Source organism: Sorex fumeus, unplaced genomic scaffold, assembly GCF_029834395.1.
Source record: "Sorex fumeus unplaced genomic scaffold, SorFum_2.1 ptg000006l, whole genome shotgun sequence".
Classification (NCBI taxonomy): domain Eukaryota; kingdom Metazoa; phylum Chordata; class Mammalia; order Eulipotyphla; family Soricidae; genus Sorex; species Sorex fumeus.
In genome coordinates this window covers 55,334,402-55,354,129 of record NW_026606063.1, presented here as the reverse complement: position 1 = coordinate 55,354,129, position 19,728 = coordinate 55,334,402, and the positions used below count along the sequence as shown (strand labels likewise).

General features: G+C 39.0%; 2 protein-coding genes across 3 annotated transcripts in view; one reads left to right on the top strand and one right to left on the bottom strand.

Moving 5' to 3' along the window:
• CFAP36 (cilia and flagella associated protein 36) overlaps positions 1-17,807 on the top strand; it is a 34,870-nt gene extending 17,063 nt beyond the window's left edge. Inside the window, exons 5-10 of the mRNA XM_056129765.1 lie at positions 60-147; positions 3,431-3,482; positions 5,512-5,611; positions 15,023-15,162; positions 15,529-15,678; positions 16,124-17,807. Of these exons, the coding sequence (XP_055985740.1) occupies positions 60-147; positions 3,431-3,482; positions 5,512-5,611; positions 15,023-15,162; positions 15,529-15,678; positions 16,124-16,225 (632 nt within the window). The 3' untranslated portion in view covers positions 16,226-17,807. The remainder of the gene's footprint in view (positions 1-59; positions 148-3,430; positions 3,483-5,511; positions 5,612-15,022; positions 15,163-15,528; positions 15,679-16,123) is intronic.
• A 233-nt stretch (positions 17,808-18,040) lies between these two features.
• Positions 18,041-19,728, bottom strand: part of PPP4R3B (protein phosphatase 4 regulatory subunit 3B) — a 67,080-nt gene continuing 65,392 nt past the window's right edge. For both annotated transcript variants that reach the window (XM_056129741.1, XM_056129751.1), the window contains exon 16: positions 18,041-19,679. In XM_056129741.1, coding sequence (XP_055985716.1) covers positions 19,584-19,679 — 96 coding nt within the window. In that variant the 3' untranslated portion in view covers positions 18,041-19,583. The remainder of the gene's footprint in view (positions 19,680-19,728) is intronic.

Below are 19,728 nucleotides of genomic sequence, written 5' to 3'. Positions count from 1 at the left end.
AGTGGAAAGAAAGAAATGTTGACTTGACATTCTTCCATGTGCTCTTTGGCTTTGAACAGGTGTGCTACCTGACTGCTTAACGGATGGTTCAGATGTAGTCAGTGACCTTGAACAGGAAGAAATGAAAATCCTGAGGGAAGTTCTTAGGTATTCTTCTCTAATTATATTTTGAATAAATGATACTATTTTAATGTGATCTATATCTATGTTTTTCAGACCTCTCCAAGTACTGTGAACTAGTAAATCTAAATTCTCTCATGAAGGTCAAAATGACTTGTTTTGTAACTATGTATGTTTGTTTTGTAACTATGCATATTTCTTAATGGGCAGAAAAAAATACTTCATGTCACCTGTAGACAGTCAGCCCAAATGGGAATGTCTTATCACTGCCATAATGAGAATGGGAAACTAGCCACCAATGATAATTTGCTGTAGACCTGGCTGGTCCTGGAAAGGGTTGTACTGGCTTTAGCTGAGCTAGGAAGGATACTTTGTGACTTCTGGATCCCTGTATTAGAGGTAGCTGAACTGAGGGTTTAGGAGGCTTTACATATAGACCATGCAAACCAAATGGCTAAATGGTGACGTGTAGCCTGAAAGAGAGAGAGGCAAGTTGAAAACTTTGATTTGAGATGATTTGTCAGTATTTTCCTTACCCCAGTTGCTTGAGTGTCAGCCAGATGCTAGGCAAGGCTTGAAATGTTCCTAAGATGCTTAGGAGTTACTCCTGGTTCTGCACTCCGGAATCATTCCTGGTGGTTCCAGAGGACAATATGGGGTGCTGGGAATCGAACTTGGGTCAGCCTTGTACAAGGAAAGCACCTTACCCCAGTATTATTACATTGGCCTGAGGCATATCTTTTGTACCTTGAACCTATTGTTCTCTGAATCCCTATGGGAGTTTTAGAAAGGATGGGCAATTAAAACACCTTTTTGGGGCCTGGAGCAATAGCACAGTGGATAGGGCATTTGCCTTGCACTCGGCCAAACTGGGTTCGATTCCCAGCATCCCTTGGGTTCTCCTGAGCATCGCCAGTGGTAATTCCTGAGTGGAGAGCCAGGAGTAACCTCTGTGCATTGCCAAGTGTGACCTAAAAAGAAAAAAAAAACCTACTTTTTAGCTCTCCTGTGAGAATATAGAATAGGGTAATAGGGTACAAGACCTATACCCGCTGTGTCATCTGCAGATTGGACCTTGACCCTTGGGCATACTCCCAGCTGTAAACATAAAGGACTGTCTTCTAGCACCCTGAACCTCCCTGCTCTAATTGATCTACTTTGATCCCAACTCCAAAGCAAAAGAGAGGCGTGACAGAGTGTAACTTTCTCAAGATGGGTTAAGAAAATAACTGTGGAAGGATCTCCAGGACTTAATGCTAATTTCAGGGAATTTGAGTGTTTGTGAGAAGGAGACAAATTTGCTCGAGACAAAAAAAGAATAGCTTATATTAAAGGGTTGAAGCGGTAAGGATATTGATAATAAGGATATTTGGTAATATAATCTTGAAAGGACACGCCCAGTTAAGGGCACGCCCAGTTAAGAATTGTATTCAAGCAGAGATCAGTACCAGTAGGGTTACTCCATGGCTTAGAGGCCAGCTGGGCATTCTAGGGGAAAGGGCAGCTCAGATAGAGAAGGGAGCATCAAATAAAGGGTATTTGGTGGATCCTCCCAGGATGGGAGATGCATTTTGAAAGTAGACTATGGACCGAACATGATTGCCACTCAGTGCCTCTTTTACAGACCACACCACCCAAAAGGAGAGAGAGAGCAAAAGGGAATGCCCTGCCACAGAGGCAGGGTGAGATGTCATCCTGAATAGGATTGGCAGAACACTAGATGAAGGAAAACCATGTGAACACGCCGGTTTCCGAAAAGGATTCAGTACCATCAACCATATCCACACGATAACTAAGCTCATTGAGGTTTCTCAAGAGTTCAAGATGCCGCTCTGTCTAACGTTCATTGATTTAAAGAAGGCCTTTGATTCTGTTGAGACGGAAGCAGTCATTGAAGCCCTAGCCAATCAGGGCGTACAAACTCAATACATCAGGATCCTCCGTGAGCTGTATTATGGATTCACTACCAGGATCTCACCATTCTACAAAGAAGTAATCACCATGTCAAGAGAGGGGTTCGGCAGGGTGATACCATTTCACCAAAACTCTTAAGTGCCACCCTTTAGAACATCATGCGACGACTGGAATGGGAAGGAATGGGAGTGAAGATAGATGGTTGGCAACTACACCTACTCCGCTTTGCTGATGACATCATTCTAATAACACCAAACATCAGCCAAGCGGCACAAATGCTGAACGACTTCGACCGTGAGTGTGGAAAGGTCGGACTACAGCTGAATCTTACAAAGACAATGTTTATGAGAACCAGCCTCATTCCTGACGCTCCATTTGCTCTCAATGGAACCACCATCTCCGAATGCAACAGTTATATATACCTCGGTCGAGAAATCAACATGATGAATGACCTGGCACCTGAGTTGCGCAGGAGGAAGAAAGCAGCTTGGAATGCCTTCACGAGCGTTGAAGAAATAACTAAGAGGACAACGAACCTCCAGCTACGAGCACATCTCTTTGATTCCACTCTTCTTCCTGCATTAACATATGCCTCAGAGAACTGGGCCCTACGAAAACAGGATGAGAACGCTATTCGGGTCTCTCAAAGAGGAATCAAAAGAGCTATGCTTGGAATATCACGCTTCACTCAAATGAGGGATAGAATCCGGAGTTCTGATCTCCGTCAATGCTCAAGAATCAGGGACGCTGTCTCATTTGCCAAGGCATCAAAAATCAGATGGGCTGGACACGTAATGAGGTTTACAGAAAACCGCTGGACTAGAGCCATTACTGACTGGATTCCACGGGACGCCAGAAGATCGTGTGGACGCCCACGTACAAGATGGTCACACCAAGATGGTCTTCTTCGTCAAGACTCTGAATGATCGGTTTGAGGCTCTGCACGTTCCTAGAACGAACAGATGCCATTGGGCTACACTAGCATGCAACAGGGATGAATGGAGATGTTACTGGCACCCGCTCGAGTAAATCAATGAATAATGGGAGATCAAGTGATCAAGTGATCTTAATTATTTTATGTATGCTTATATATATGTCATTTTCAATTGATTATAAATTTCTAAGTAAGGCTTATATTTTCCATCTATGTTTACAAATTTCCTCGTATGTGATAAGTTTATATTAGCATGTTAATTGTACGAATATTAGTTTTTTTTCTAAATCAAATCCGTATGAACTACAGAGTCACAAAGTTTTATAAAGTTTCAGACACACAGTGTTCCACCACCAATGACTTCACCGGTGTTTACTTCTCTCCCCCAAGAATATTAGTTCTTCGACAAAAAACAAAATAAAATAACCTGATTACTTTCTATCTTATTTTTGTATATTTCAGAAAATCAAAAGAGGAGTACGACCAGGAAGAAGAAAGGAAGAGAAAAAAGCAGGTATATATACAGGATAGTAATGTAGGAGTATTTCATTGTTATCTCAAGTTTACACCTAGTTTTTTCTATTAGAAGTTTAAGCTTATGTGGAAGTACATGGTTCTTTAGGGTATTCATATTTTTTTAATAGTTCTAGCATTTATACTTGACTTTGTGCATTTTATAATTCATCCTGCAACCTACCTTTTAATTTTTTGATAAAAACAGGGTAATTAAAAAAAATTAAGACACCATTCCTACTATAGATAATTTCTCATAAAAATGAGGAATTTTATACATAAAAGAAAGTTTCAGGGGCTGAACGATAGTATAGCTAGTAGGGCGTTTGCCTTGCACACAGCTACCCACATTAGATTTCTGCATCCTCTGTGGTTCCCCCATCCACTTACCAGAGTAATTCCCGAGTTTCATAGTCAGGAGTAATCCCTGGGCACTGCTGAATGTGGTCCCCAAACAATCAAATAAAAAGAGAAAGTTTTGCTTTCCCAGTCCCCTGACTCCTTTATTGTTTTGAAACAGCAACTGCAATTACTAGTAAAGGGCCCCTTCAGGCTTTATCAGTCTGTAGCAGAATTATTCCACATCACATTTCCTGGCATATTCTTTCTTTAGGAATTACTTCCATAAAGTGTCTATTCTTTCCTCAGGATAAATTCAACACGTACGTTGTTGAGTTGAGAGAACCCAATATTATTTTTTTCCCTTTCCTAGTTGCCTATTTGCATATTTCCCCAAATCTCCTGAAGGAAAAGGGAAACCCTGCTATAATCTAGCTCTCTGTCACTGTACAATTTCCTTTTTTTCTTCTCTAATCATTGTGTTACATGCTTGTGTCATTAACAGTCTTTGAGAAAACCTTTTTTACTGGAGGGTAACCAATGAAGAATAGAAAGAGATGTTTTGGTTGGGCATGTGCTAATGGTAGGGTACATGCTGTGTATATGTGAAGCCATGGGTTAGGTTCCCCCAAAGAGAATACAAGTTTTAAGAAATATTTTAGGATGAAATTATTTCTATATCTTTGTATGAAAATTTTTGTTAATAATAAATATCACTAATGTAAGGTATACAGAAAAGAAACCAGTTCAGAATTATTACCAGAAGACATTAACACTACCTTCTAAGTCACTATGTTAGGCTTCTGAAATAATGATGTTATTAGAATTTAGGGGAATATATTTTTCATTTTATTTATTTATTTATTTTGCTTTTTGGGTCACACCCAGCAATGCTCAGGGGTTATTCCTGGCTCTGCATTCAGGAATTACTCCTGGCGGTGCTTGGGGGACCATATGGGATGCCGGAGATCGAACCCATGTCAGCCACATGCAAGGCAAACGCACTACTTGCTATGCTATCGCTCCGGCCCCTATATTTTTCATTTTAAAGCTATTAAGGAAATTTTAAACACAAGAAAATCAAGTTGATAAAAACAAATTCTCATGTATAACCCAGTTTATGGAAGAGTATGATATGAAATAATGTATGAATACAAATATTCATTAATTACCTAAAAGTTACAGGCAATTGGATTTTTGTTCTTTAGTAATTAATAAATTAATATGCTTATTAGAGTTTTTTTTTCACTCAAAATTTTAGTGGTGTTTTTGGCTTCAGTATATGAATCCTCTTAAGAAATGAAAATAAGTCTGTTTGTGGTTACCTAAGGCATATCCTGATAGTGGTAAATAGATTATTTCAAGAGGAAAGGCACTTTATAATTCTGTTTCTGTTACAATGTTTGTTACTTTGCTCAGTGTCACAGGGAAATCACTCACATGATAAGGTTAAAGTCATAACCATGCTAGTTACTGTTAGTATTCATTGCATGCTTTGAAATAGGGAGAATCTTAAATGCATATTTTAAATGCTTGAAACATTTTAAGAACTTCATTAAAAGAGAATCTCTTGTTCATTATCTTTTTAAAAGTAGAAAATAAAACTTAAAAACTAATGTGTTTGGCCCGTTTAAGTAGTCAATTTTCAAAATTAACAAATTTCTTAAAAATTTTATTCTGAATTTCTGAAGTTGTCAGAGGCTCCAACAGAAGAGCCCCCAGTGCATGCTAGTGAAGCTACAATAATGAATAGTTCTCAAAGAGATGGACAGTGTGCACACCCACCCTCAGGTAAGGTTGCCTTGTACTGAACTTTCTTTAATAGGATATAGGAACGTTGTATTGAGAGGATACTTTCTCATATATCTGTACTGTCAAAAACCAGGTAGTTTTTGAAACAATTTGTTATAAAGAATTTGTTATAAAGAAGAGAGTGTTGAATAGTCACTGTTATTAAAGTTTTTTGTGTATTTAGTTAAAGGGGTAGCTGGTAGGAAATACCCAGCTGACAAGGTATAGTCTTGAAATTTCTAAGCAAAGACTGGAACCCAGAGTGTGTTAGATTCCTTGAGAAAGTCACCGTCAGTCTGTGTGCAAGGTTGCAGCCTACAAAATCCCATATTTGGTATTTTCATTCTTGACCATAATTATGTGAAGATTGTGAGTTAGACACTAAACTTCAAAACATGTTTACTTTGATAGTGAATTAAAACAGATTGGAAAATAAGATGTAGCACTCTCAACCAGATTCTTAGGTAGAACTATCCTTAAACCCAAATCCACAAGAATCTTTATGGGGAAATGTTATTGCATGAACTTATTCAATATGTTATAAATTCACTTACTCTACACTCTAGTTTTCTCCACAAGAAAATTCAGAAACAAATTGAATGATCATCATGAATTCATGATCATTAAAAAATCTCTCCTTACCAGTTAAAAAAAAGGATAACTATGATGTAGCATTATGACCCTGATTTTTATTTTACCTTGATTTTTTTTTTTTATTTATTTCCTTTGGGTCTTCTGAGTAGTGCACAGGAAGCCTGGGGGCCAACCTGAGAACAGTTTCAGTGTGAGGATTCTGAAGTGCTGGGATACCCAGGAAAACCACGGTAGTTTTCCATGGGCCTCTAAGGCTGCGTTCATGCATGCTTGGGGGATCATGTGGTACTAGGACTGAGATGGAGTCTGCCATAAACAAGATAAGCATCTTACTTCCTGTAGTATTTCTCCAGTTCCTATTTTTTTTAAGTAATACATTTAAGAAAATTGAGTCATTTAAAATTTTTTTTTAATTACTAAGCCCTTTGGACTGGAGTGGTTGCACAGCAGGTAGGGTGTTTGCCTTGCACATGGCCTACCCGGCCGACCCGAGTTCGATTCCTCTGTCCCTCTCGGAGAGCCCAGCAAGCTACCAGAGTATCTCGCCTGCATGGCAAAGCCTGGCAAGCTACCCGTGACATATTAGATATGCCAAACACAGTAATAACAAGTCTCACAATGGAAATGTTACTGGGCCCACTCAAGCAAATCAATGAACAACAGGTGGACAGTGCTACAGTGCATTGCTAGCAAGTTTAATTATTTCTTCTTTTTATAATTGTGAGTAGCCTGTTTTGAATTGTCTTTTTGAAAGCACCTGCTGTTGATTGCTCTAAGTTCTTTTAAAATTTTCTAGACCAAAAGTAGCTTTGGATTTTATGCATAACCAAGTAAACAAAAGTTTGTCTTTTCATAAAAATTTCCTTAAATTTTAATGTAGTTCATAATATTTGATTACATTTAATATTCGAACACCAATCCCACCACCATTACACCTTAACACACTATATTTTGCATGTTTCCATCCCAAACCTCAACCCCTGCCCCAAAGCAAAACCAAAAAAAATTATTTTGTATTGTTTGTTATGAAAAACTGCTAAAAATTCTCTAAAAAAGTTTCCTTAGAGGAAAGAGTGTGAAGGTTATTGTATATCACCCAGGCGCCATTAAGCTCTTCTATAAGAGATCACTAGCATGTTTTTTAAGGTTGAACCTTGTGTACTTTTATAGATATATATATATCTATAATATGTATATAATATATATGTGTATCTATAAAAAATATTTCCCACTAAGAGTGGTTGCCTCCTACTTTAAGCCCCATCAAATGTGGTGCGGTACTCTTGGAGTATGGGTGGTGTGAGGTATGACTTGTTGGATTTGCGGCCATATGGTCCAGAAATACATATCCTTCTGGGTGAGGCTCAGCCCAAGCATGTGGAGAGTGGCTATGAGCATGGTGGCGGTTTTCTGGTGGAGTTCTGGAGGTTTTCAGCTACCAGGGCTGGGTCCCTTGGGGCAGGGAGGGGTCTCACCCGCCTCTTTCTGTGGCACCCCAAATGATACATCCTGTTGCAGGTCCAGTGGCATGGTTATGGTGTATGTCGTGTTATGTTTGCTTCCATTAAAGAAGGGAAAAGTAAATGTTGAGTCTGGTATAATTAGAATAAATTTGCCTTTCCTAGCTCCTTGTTAAGTGAAAAATTTATATATGTATTTTTGGTTTTGGGCCACATCCAGCAATCTCAGAAATTACTGCTGGCTCCACACTGAGAAATTACTCCTGGCATTGCTCAGTGAACCTTGTAGGGTGCCTGAGAGATCTAACCCAGGTCAGCTGCATGCAAGGCAAGCAAGCATCTTAACTTGCATGTGCTACCTGCTGTGTTATAACTTAAGCCCCTCAAATGAAAACTTTATCTCAAGCCATAAATACCACAGTTATGGGCTTTTATGGCATAAACTAAGTGGTAGATAATTTCAAAAGTATTGATACTAATTTTTAGAAGCATTTTATTTTAAAAATGTGTATATGCTATTCCAGGAAGTCATTTTATGCAAAGTGATAGAAGCCATCTAGGAAGAAAAGAGTTTTGCCTCCTGTTTGTCCCTTTGTTCAAGTCTTTGTCTGGTTCCTGTTAGAAATGGGTAGCATTTCTAACATTTGGTAGCATTTGGTGAAAAGAATTTCCAGAAATAAGATGATCTTTAAGTTTTGTTGATTTTATGATTCTTTCCAAGAAATCAGAGATCACTTGATCACTTCCCGTTACTCATCAATTTGCTCGAGCAGGTGCCAGTAACCTTTCCATTCGTCCCTTTCGTGTACTAGTATAGCCCAATGGCGTCTGCTCATTCTAGGAATACAAACAGCCTCAAACCGATCAATCAGGGTCTTGACGAAGAAGTCTGACCATCTCATAGGTGGGCAGCCAAGCAATCTTTTGACATCCCATGGAATCCAGTCAGCAATGGCTCTAGTCCAGTGGTCATCTCCAAATCTCATTATGTGTCCAGCCCATCTGATTTTTGATACCTTGGCAAACGAGACAGCGTCCCTGATTCTTGATCGTCGAAGGAGGTCGGAACTCCGGATTCTTTCTCTCATTTGAGTGAAACTTGATATTCCAAGCATAGCTCTTTTGATTCCTCTTTGGGAGACCTGAATAGCGTTGTCATCTGTTCTCATCCTGCTTTCGTAGGGCCCAGGTCTCTGAGGCATATGTTAATGCAGGAAGAACAGTGGAATCAAAGAGATGTGCCCGGAGCTGGAGGTCCTTCGTCCTCTTAGCTATTTCTTCAATTCTCTTGAAGGCGTTCCAAGCTGCTCTCTTCCTCCTGCGCAACTCAGGTGCCAGGTCATTCATCATGTTGACTTCTTGATGTACGTACACATAACTGTTGCATTCGGAGTTGGTCGTTCTATTGAGAGCTAATGAAATGTCAGGAACGAGACTGTCTCATAAACATTGTCTTTGTGAGATTCAGCTGGAGTCCGAACTTTACACACTCATGGTCGAAGTCGGCCAGCATTTATGCTGCTTGGCTAATGTTTGATGTTATTAGAACGATGTCATCAGCAAAGCGGAGGTGGTGTAGTTGCCGACTGTCTATCTTCACTCCCTTCCTTCCATTTCCAGTCATCGCATTACATTCTCGAGGGTGGCACTGAAGAGTTTTGGTGAAATGGTATCACCATGCCGAACCCCTCTCTTGAACCCCTCTCTACCTCCAATATCCAGCTGCCACCACACTACAGGACACTTTCTGGACTGCGCAGCCACTTTGCAGCCGCGCTACACATCATAAGACAATTAATACCCATCTTCCAGGATTGCCGCACCATATTTGATAGGGTTCAAATATGGTTTGAACCATGGGAACACCTACAAGGGCGATTAGAGGCCGCCCCAAAAGCCTCTATCCCTCTCGGAGAGTCTGGCATGCTACCGAGAGCATCCTGCCTGCACGACAGAGCTGGCAAGCTATCTGTGGCGTATTCAAAATGCCAAAACCAGTAAATACAATGGGTATCATTACCCTGAGCCTGAAGGAGCCACCAATATGGCAACGTTGAGAAGGATATAGAAGGAGAATCTGATAAAATCTCAAGTCCAAACTAGTTTCTTGTCAACGAAGAAAGAAAAAAATGATTGTCTCTACTTTCACTGCACGTACGCTGGCATCAGATGCATCCATCAAAGACCTGACGGTACAAGCGCGAAAGATTAAGTATGACATCATTGGTCTGACCGAGACAAGAAGGCATCAATCACATCATGCTGTTTTCGACACTGGAGAAGAACTGTTCCTCGGAACATGCAACAAAAGAGGTGTCGGTGGTGTTGGTGTCCTTGTCAACACGAACTTGGCCATGAGCATTGATTCATTCTAATGCCTAACAACCTGAATCGGATGATTACACTTGAATAGATGTGGCTCAGTGCCGGCAGTTTCTGTCTTCTTTGTCTATGCACGAACATCCAATTATGATAAAGGAGAAATTGAGAAGTTCTACATGGAGCTGGATAAGTTGTATAAAGAAGACCACACCTTCTACAAGATCACTATTGGTGATTTTAATGCCATGTTAGGACCGAGAAGATTAGCCTAAGAACTCCACATCGTGACCCATGGCCTAGAATGGAACAAACAGGGTGAGAGACTGTCTGAGTTCATCATGTCGACCAAGACCATCCATGGTAACTCACAGATCCAGAAGGCCAAATGCTAAACGTTGGACATGGATTCTCCCGGTGAACGGTTCCACAACGAAATTGAACACATCATATTCAATTGATGGTTTTGCCTGGCTGATGTCGCTGTTGTCCCAAAATTCCAAACGGGATCGGACCACCGACTCCTTTGTGCAAAATTTTACTTCACAGAGCAGAGAAAAAGGGACACAAAGTTTAAGAAGAGAACTCCCAGAACGACCACCAACTGGGAGCTCTTTGGTACTATTGATGTAATATGGGAAGATGTCATCATTGACACCATTGATGAGGAATATGATTGACTGGTTCATCACCTCCATGATTGTGCGAGGAAAGCCAAAAGAGATAGCCACAAAAAACCGCCTCTCCTCGAAAACTCTTGAGCTTATTCGCCAATGTGGCTTTGCGTATGCCTCAGGCAACCACAAGCAAATGTCCGGGCTTGCAAAGCAGTGCAGAGAAGTGATAAAGGAAGACCTCAAAGAGAGAAGAGCAGCAGTGCTGGTAGATGCAGCAGAAACTGGGAAAAGCATTCGCAATGCCCGCCTGTTCTTCGCCTACTACAAGACCAAGATGACTGCCCTCCAACGTCCTGATGAATCTTTCACATCTTCCAGAAGGGCAAAGGAGAAGATTATCTAGGACTTTTACTCAGATCTCTTTGATAGCCACGTCCACCTGCCTACATACCAAATTCTGCAGGATGGACATGTCGTTCCCAACGTTCTCCCTTCCGAAACCTGACAAGCCATTTTGTCAGTAAAGAAACGAACAGCACCTGGCCCAGACAAGGTCAGATCCAAACACCTGAAGAACCTGCCATCAGTACTCATCAATACACTAGCTTGGCTCTTCACATGCTACCTATCTGAATGCAAGGTTCTGTCCCAATGGAAAACCAGCAGGTCTGTACTACTGTACAAGAAGGGAGACATCCATGACATTGGCAACTATCACCCAATCTGCCTATTGTCTGTCATCTACAAGTTGTACACTTGAGTCATCCTGAATAGGATTGGCAGAACACTAGATGAAGGACAACCATGCGAGAAAGCTGGGTTCTGCAAAGGATTCAGCATGATCGACCATATCCACACGATAATTAAGCTCATTGAGGTTTCTCGGGAGTTCAAGATGCCTCTCTGTCTAATGTTCATTGATTTAAAGAATGCCTTTGATTCTGTTAAGACAGAAGCGATCATTGAAGCCCTAGTCAATTGGGGCATTCAAACTCAATACATCAGGATCCTCTGTGAGCTGTATTATGGATTCACTACCAGGATCTCACCATTCTACAAAGAAGTGATCACCATGTCAAGAGAGGGGTTTGGCAGGGTGATACCATTTCACCAAATTCTTCAGTGCCACCCTCGAGAATGTCATGTGACGACTGGAATGGGAAGGAATGGGAGTGAAGATAGACAGTCGGCAACTACACCACCTCCGCTTTGCTGACGACATCGTTCTAATAACACCAGACTTTAGCCAAGCAGCACAAATACTGGCTGACTTCGACCATGAGTGTGTAATGGTCGGACTCCAGCTGAATCTCACGAAGACAATGTTTATGAGAACAGTCTCGTTCCTGACGTTCCATTAGCTCTCAACAGAACGACCATCTCCTATTGCAACAGTTATGTGTATGTAGGTTGAGAAGTCAACATGATGAATGACCTGGCACCTGAGTTGCGCAGGAGGAAGAGAGCAGCTTGGAACGCCTTCAAGAGAATTGAAGAAATAGCTAAGAGGACGAAGAACCTCCAGCTCAGGGCACATCTCTTTGATTCCACTGTTCTTCCTGCATTAACATATGCCTCAGAGACCTGGGCCCTACGAAAGCAGGATGAGAATAGATGAGAATGCTATTGGATGAGAACGCTATTCGGGTCTCCCAAAGTATGCTTGGAGTATCACGTTTCACTCAAATGAGAGAAAGAATCCTTAGTTCCGACTTCCATCAAAGGCCAAGAATCAGGGAATGCCCTGCCACAGAGGCAGGGTGGGATGGGGAAATGGGGGGTGGGAGGGATACTGGGATCCGTGGTGGTGAGAAATGGGCACTGGTGGAGGGATGGGTATTTGATCATTGTATAACTGAAACCCAGGCACAAAAATTTGTAAGCCTCAACTGTACCTCATGATGTCTCACTAATAAAAATTAAAAGAAAAGTAATCTATGCACACACACAAAAAAAGAATCAGGGACGCTGTCTCATTTACTAAGGTGTCGAAAATCAGATGGGCTGGACCCATAATGAGATTTGGAGACGACACTGGATTAGAGCCGTTACAGACTGGATTCCATAGGATGTCAAAAGACCGTGTGGGCGCCCATCCATGAGATGGTCAGACTTCTTCGTTAAGACCCTGTACGATCGGTTTGAGGCTCTTTGTGCTCTTAGAACGAGCAGATGCCATTGGGCTACACTAGCACACAACAGGGACAAATGGAAACATTACTGGCGCCCGCTTGAGCAAATCAACGAATAACGGGATATCAAGTGATCAAGTGATTTTCCTAACTAGGTCTGATCAATATACAAGATGTTCATAACAAACTCAAGACATGAACTGTCCAGTGCAAGTCTGTGAATTAAATATAAATTTGTTTGTGCTAAGGTTCCCTCTTTCTCAGAAATCACTTTAACTTTGCGCTTCCATATTTGGGCACTCAAACCTTCAAAATTTTATCAGTAACATTTACTGTTTTAACTTTTTTTTTGAGTAGAGGGAGAGTCTCCCTCATTGGGACTTATTCCCAGCTCTGTGCATGAAAGTTGCTCCTGGACGTACTTAGGACACCATGCAGTTTGGGGTATTAAACTTGGGTCTCCTGAATACAAAAGCATGCACTTAGTCCTTTGAGCTATAGCTTCATGTTTAACTTTTAATGTTGTCCAATTTTCTGTTTGTTCTGTAGCTTCTTAGATATATTGAAGTGTTAGCTGCAGCCTTTTCTTCTATGGAGACTTCCCAGGGTCTTAAGAACTTTGTCCAGTTCCCTGGCACTATGATCAGTCCATTTATCTTATGCTAAAGCAGAAAATATTTCCACTTGTGTCCCCTTTTTGTATCCCGCGAGTAATGCCAGTGAAATTTTTATGTGACCTCGACTTTATAGGTATATGAAATAAACCGAGTATTTACTGATAATCATGAAAAAAATTAAGAGGTTTTACCACCCCCACATTGTTATGCACACACATACACACACACACTTTTATTGTTGGGCTGCATCTGGCTATGCTCAGTGCTCTTGGTTCTGTACTCAGGGATCACTCCTGGAGGGGCTCCTGAAATCTTATGGGGTGCTGGGGATGGAACCCAAGTTGGCTGCATGGAAGACAAGAGACAAGCACAGCTCTTATCTTTCCAGCCCTATGTCTCTATATATTTTAACAAGCAAGGTGCTAATGTATTGCTCTTATCAGACTTTTTGCTAAAAAGTTTGACTTGGGGTTTTATTATGCAAGAATTTAGAATTTGGAGGCATGTATATCATATTCTCTTCATGTTTTTAGCTCTTGATGTCATTTTTTTTGTGACTCTGCCACTGTCTTTAATAGTCCATGTGCTTACATTGAAAAATGGTATAGATACAGCATTTAGCTATATATAGATATAGCATTTAGCTACATGTTAATTCTATCTCTTGGCACAGTTAACAAATTTTGTAAAGCACTTCATACTTAAATCTGCTTCCAAAGTTGATACTTGGAAATACTAATTTTCTTAATGTTTTTGTATATTTAGACTTTACTAGTTCAAGGAATAGTTTACTGGTATTATTGGCACTTGCTTTTCTAATAGTAAAAAATGTAGCTGTATCTTGTTCTGAAGTCACCTGCAGATAAAAGTTTACAAATCATATTGGTTTACTAAACAATAGTTGTACTGTTTTTTGTGTCAACCTTATTTTACATCATAGTGTACTTCTAATCTTTATTTATATATGTATAAATAAATATAAAAAATCAAAAATCAGATGGGCTGGACATGTAATGAGGTTTACAGACAACCGCTGGACTAGAGCCATTACTGATTGGATTCCACGAGACATCAAAAGATCACGTGGACGCCCACCTATAAGATGGTCAGACTTCTTCGTCAAGACCCTAAATGATCGGTTTGAGGCTCTACATGTTCCTAAAACGAACAGATACCATTGGGCTACGCTAGCACGCAACCGGGATGAATGGAGACGTTACTGGCACCCGCTCGAATAAATCGATGAATAACGGGGATTAAGTGATTAAGTGAAGTGATATATAATTTATTGGGGGGAGGTTAGAGCTTAACCCAGGGCCTCATGCATGCAAGGCAAGGGATCTAGTACTGAGTTACATGTTACATCTGCTTAAGAATTTTTTTAATTTTTTGATAATGGTACCTTATTTACAGGAGCTTGGTATTTGTTGAAAAGCCAATTTTCAAGAGAATGTAAAGCCCTGAGGGACAGGTACCATAGATAATCTTTCATCTGGCACAGATTTAGTAGGTGTTGGTGGGTATAAGAAACCTTATGTTAATCTCACATTGATAAAGAAGAGAGAATTGTGAAGAAAAAAAGACAAATATTAACACTAGCTCATTTTGGTAAATCGAGCCTGAAGCTTGCTCATTTTTACAGTATTCTGATTAGTCTTTATCTTAATGATAGAAAGTCAAATTCAACTTGGGAATCAGTCAGTACAACCTTTGACAAGAAAGTTGGAATTACTGCCTGAAACTTCCTCCTTGCCACAAAAAGGCCTGAAAACTCCTGGCTCAGAACATGCAAGCATTGAAGGATCAATAGCAGTAAGTAAAGGACATTACTTTTGGGGGCTGGAGTAGTACAGTGGGTATGGGCTTGTCTTGCATGCCACTGACCCGGGTTCTAATGCTGGCACCATATATGGTTCCTCACAATGGCTGACGTGATCCCTTAGTGCAGAAACATAAGTCCTGAGTCCTGCTAAGTGTGGCTCAAAATCAACAAAAATGACATTACTTTTTAAGAACTATAAACAAAATGATAAATTAGAATGAACAATGCAATCAGTAATATACTTGGCTTTTATTCTGATCTGAACTCATACTTCTAATTATCATAATTATCAGTGAGTATCTATGCCACTTAATATACTGACTTGAACTTAAATCATCCCTCCCCCCCCCCCATAGAATTTATCTGCACTTGGAACTGAAGAGCTCAGACAACGAGAACACTATCTCAAGCAGAAGAGAGATAAGCTAATGTCCATGAGAAAGGAATTGAGAACTAAGCAGATACAAAACTCAGAGCAGAAAGAACAACCTTCTGAGGATGTAGAGGTATATCTAACCATGTCAAGATTTGCAAATCTAGAAGCAGAATAGTCAAGGTATATGCAAGAAAACCTTCAAACTGAATGTTACAGATTTAGCCATATAAAAACCTATTAGAAGCTTTTTTTAATAAGCAGTGATTTTTTTTAAGTATCATCGCAGTAAGTTTCATTATACTCATTTTAAAGTTGCTTTTAACTTACCCGATTCTGAGTATGCAAGGGTCAGCAGTCTATTCAATCTCAGCGTTTTGAATGATTTTCATATAAAGCAGCATCGGTGGTAACTTAGTTATCGCTTCTAAGAGGCTTCTTCAGATATTTAGGAACCCACTCCATGTGTTTGTGCTTTTTGTTACTTACCAAAAATGCCCTAATCTTTGACAAGGTAGTATGTTGGAAATGTTGAGACAAACAGATTTTATTATAGCCAAATTTTTTTCTTTTTAAAGGAAATGACAGAGAAACCAGAAATGACAGCAGAGGAGAAGCAAACATTATTAAAGAGGAGATTGCTTGCAGAGAAACTTAAAGAAGAAGTTATTAATAAGTGATACTTTAAAATCAATTAGCTAAATGAGTTGAAATTTTCATAAAAATAAATTATCAATCTGTTAAGTTTCAAACAGTTGTGTCTATAATGCAAATTATAAAAATAATTTTCTTCTTTATGCTTTGAGGTGAAGAGCAGTGGGGAAGATAGCTTATGCTGACCAATTTACTATTCGTTGGTATCTTGGAGAGGATATTGAAAATTATGTTATATACATTATTTCAGACTTATATAAGTTTACCTATTTTTAATGTTACATTTATTTATGCTAATCATCGTTAGAATGCGTCCAAAAATTCACTTGTCTACTAGATCCTTGGGCCTAGCCTTCATGGAGCCGATGAAGAACCAAAAAAACAAACTCTGGAAAGGTGGCTTGAAGGTACAAAGTGTAAGGTGCTTACTTTGCAGGCAGCTGATGTGTAAAGCCCCATCATAACATATGGTCTCCTGAGGCCTGTCAGGATTAACTCTTAAGCACCACCAGATGTGGCCCAAAAACATAAAGGAAAAAAGGGAAAGATTTGTTTTCTGTAAAGCCCCGTCATAACATATGGTCTTCTGAGACCTGTTAGGATTAACTCTTAAGCACCACCAGATGTGGCCCAAAAACAAAAAGGAAAAAAGGGAAAGATTTGGTATCACTGAGGCTGGCCAAAGTGTCCTAGATAGTTTTCTGTAGACATTTTGCTTAAAGATACCCAAAATGTCTGAAACTTCTGTAGACATTTTGCTTAAAGATACCCAAAATGACCTTTCTGAAACTTATCCATGCCCTTTATTCATGGGCCACTCTTACATCTATTATTATAAACTAAAAACTAACCAAAACTTAGTTTGACTTGACTTTAACCTGCAGAGAAAAACCAGTATTACTGTTATATTTTCATCAGTTAGATGAACAAGAGGAAAAACTTGTATTAAAACACAGAAATGTTTCATGTAACTTTTTATTAAAAATACTTTTTATATTGGATACATATTTTACAAATATACTTTTAAGAGAACCTCAGGCATACACTGTGGGCTCTGAATTGCTTAAGATAAAAATTTATTAAAAAAAAATAGGATCTGCCTGAGGGTAGTCATTTAGTTAAGACAGCAGCTAGCATGCGGAATCTTGTTATTCTTTCAAAGGGTAATATTTTAAATCATGGCGTCATATCACTGTGGTGAGTGGATGTGACATGAAAACTTATCCTTACAAAGTTATAAGCATTCACACTTCTGCCATAAGAAAAATATCCTGTGACAATTTAAAAGTTTGACTTGTGACATTTGAAATTCCTATGGGAAATGAAATAAACCCAGTTAAGATACAAGGATAATGCTTCTTACTGGAACGGAGAATTAATCAAAAATAATACAAGATTTCAAGTGTGTGCTATTTAGATTACAAGAGGAAATTAATAAGAGATAAGAATAAAGAGGGGCTTGATAAAACTTGCTTAAAAGAAGATGTATTCATATGGTTACTCAATTGAGCCTTGGTTTAAAATGTCCTGAGTAATTTGCTTTGAGGTGAAAGGTCTTTGTCATTATATGTATTTTAATAAAGACATAAGAGTAATTCCATGCTATAATGCTTTGGTTCTGAAACTTACTTTGCCCAAGGCACATCCAAGCAGAGTCAGTGCAATTTAAAGTGCAGTTCGATTCATATTGTGCAGTTTGATTCATATTGATGTATGATTGAGTGGTTTGCGATAAATATCTATGGAAAACTCATTGTCTTTAAAAAGGTACTGTAAACTGGACATATTTCAAAATGGGGTTTAACCTATATTTACAACAAACCAAACAAAAGCAACATTCATAGAATTACAGGGTCACATTTTAATTCCTGAATTTTACAGTTCAGCATTAATATCACCACATGTATACAAATGGTGTAAAACAAGTACAGTGGTATTTTTAATACAAAATAAACATCTGTTTTATGGAAAAACTATACTTCATATCTACACAGACAGCCCATCTTTTCCAAACAATAGCCAAAATTAAAATTAACTACAAAATCTCCAAAACAGGGGAAACTGCTTCAGTTTAAGCTATTCCAGGAAAAATGGACCCATAACACATTACAAGAGTGATCTGAAGATTGTAGCTGGAATACTATTTGTAGCTTTTGCTTTTCCCAATGCATTACAGTTTTGGGGATGTTGTTCTCACTTTAGCATGATCTCAGATCATAAATGAACAAACTAACATTAAAATATTTACAGTTAACCTGTTCTAAAAATAAAACTTCTTAACTGTTTGCCTCAATTATTTTAAATTCATTTACGTACATGGAATGTGCTTTTTACTCCTTTAAAAAAAAAAAGCAGCTTTCATATTACACCCTTGTTTATGGAAAAACTTTATGTGCTGCACACTGACTTTGACACCATAGCAAATTCTTCTTGGATCAATATGGCCTCTAAATATTAAATGCCACTTAACTTAGCTCTATTCTTTGTATGGTCTTTATAAATTATACTTTAAAACTTGCCTGCAGCTTTGGAAAGAACTTCAGTAACAAATAAGAAAATGACTTTAAAGTATCCTTCACAAAAGATTGTACTAGTAGGCAGTTGAAAATATTCTGTTCAATCCACTCCCCAAGTTTTTAGAGAAAATTATTTTGGAATACTACTGTATTGATTCTTGACACGTTATCTTTTAAAGCACTGATTTTAAAGTTATAGTAACAGTCCATTGTGAATCCAATTCGTTTTCATCAAGAATACTTTAAATATTCCTGGTGTAGTAAATAAACGTGTAAACGTGTGCTGTAATACAGGGTGTACTTTTCCTTCAACTACTTATTACAGTTGAATTTTTGTTAAATCTTCAAGGAAATGGTCCCAACAGCTTAACTTCAATTTTTATGATAGCTGAATTGGTTTTCCATAAAAATTCCTTTTAATAAGAGGCAACGGAATAAAAGAACAATATGGCCAGCACCATTATCTAGGTAATGTTCTTGGGTTTGCAACTGAAGTGTTGTACTTGCTTCTATTGTAGATAACCCCTGGAGCAACCCTGCATTAATATTTTATCAACCTTGTCCCTCCCCGCAAACCTGAGAGCTTCTTGGCTGAGAAGCTATCTCCCAGACTTTGGGTATTAACCTTTTTTTCTTTTTTCTTTTTTTTTTAAATGACAGCCTGAATGGCAAACACCTTAATTACTAGTAAGCAATCAAGTTCCTGGGAAGCCTGGTTTTTTACAGAACTAAACACTCCTAGTTGTCTTTTGCTACTCCTTGTATAGTTATAAGTTCAAGTGAGAAAGCTTTCTGATTCAGATTTTTCAGCTCTTGAACAGTTGCAGCATATCAGTAAGACCACAAATTAAGGGTCCCAGTAGGATTTTTATGAGCCAAGACGAGGTCTTTTCCTGGGGGATGTTTCTTCTTCTTCATCTTCCTCTTCATCATCTGGATAATCCACTAAACCAACCAAACTTCCCTATTGAAAAATAAAAGGGGGGGGGGAACAGAAAAAGCTGATTAATGCA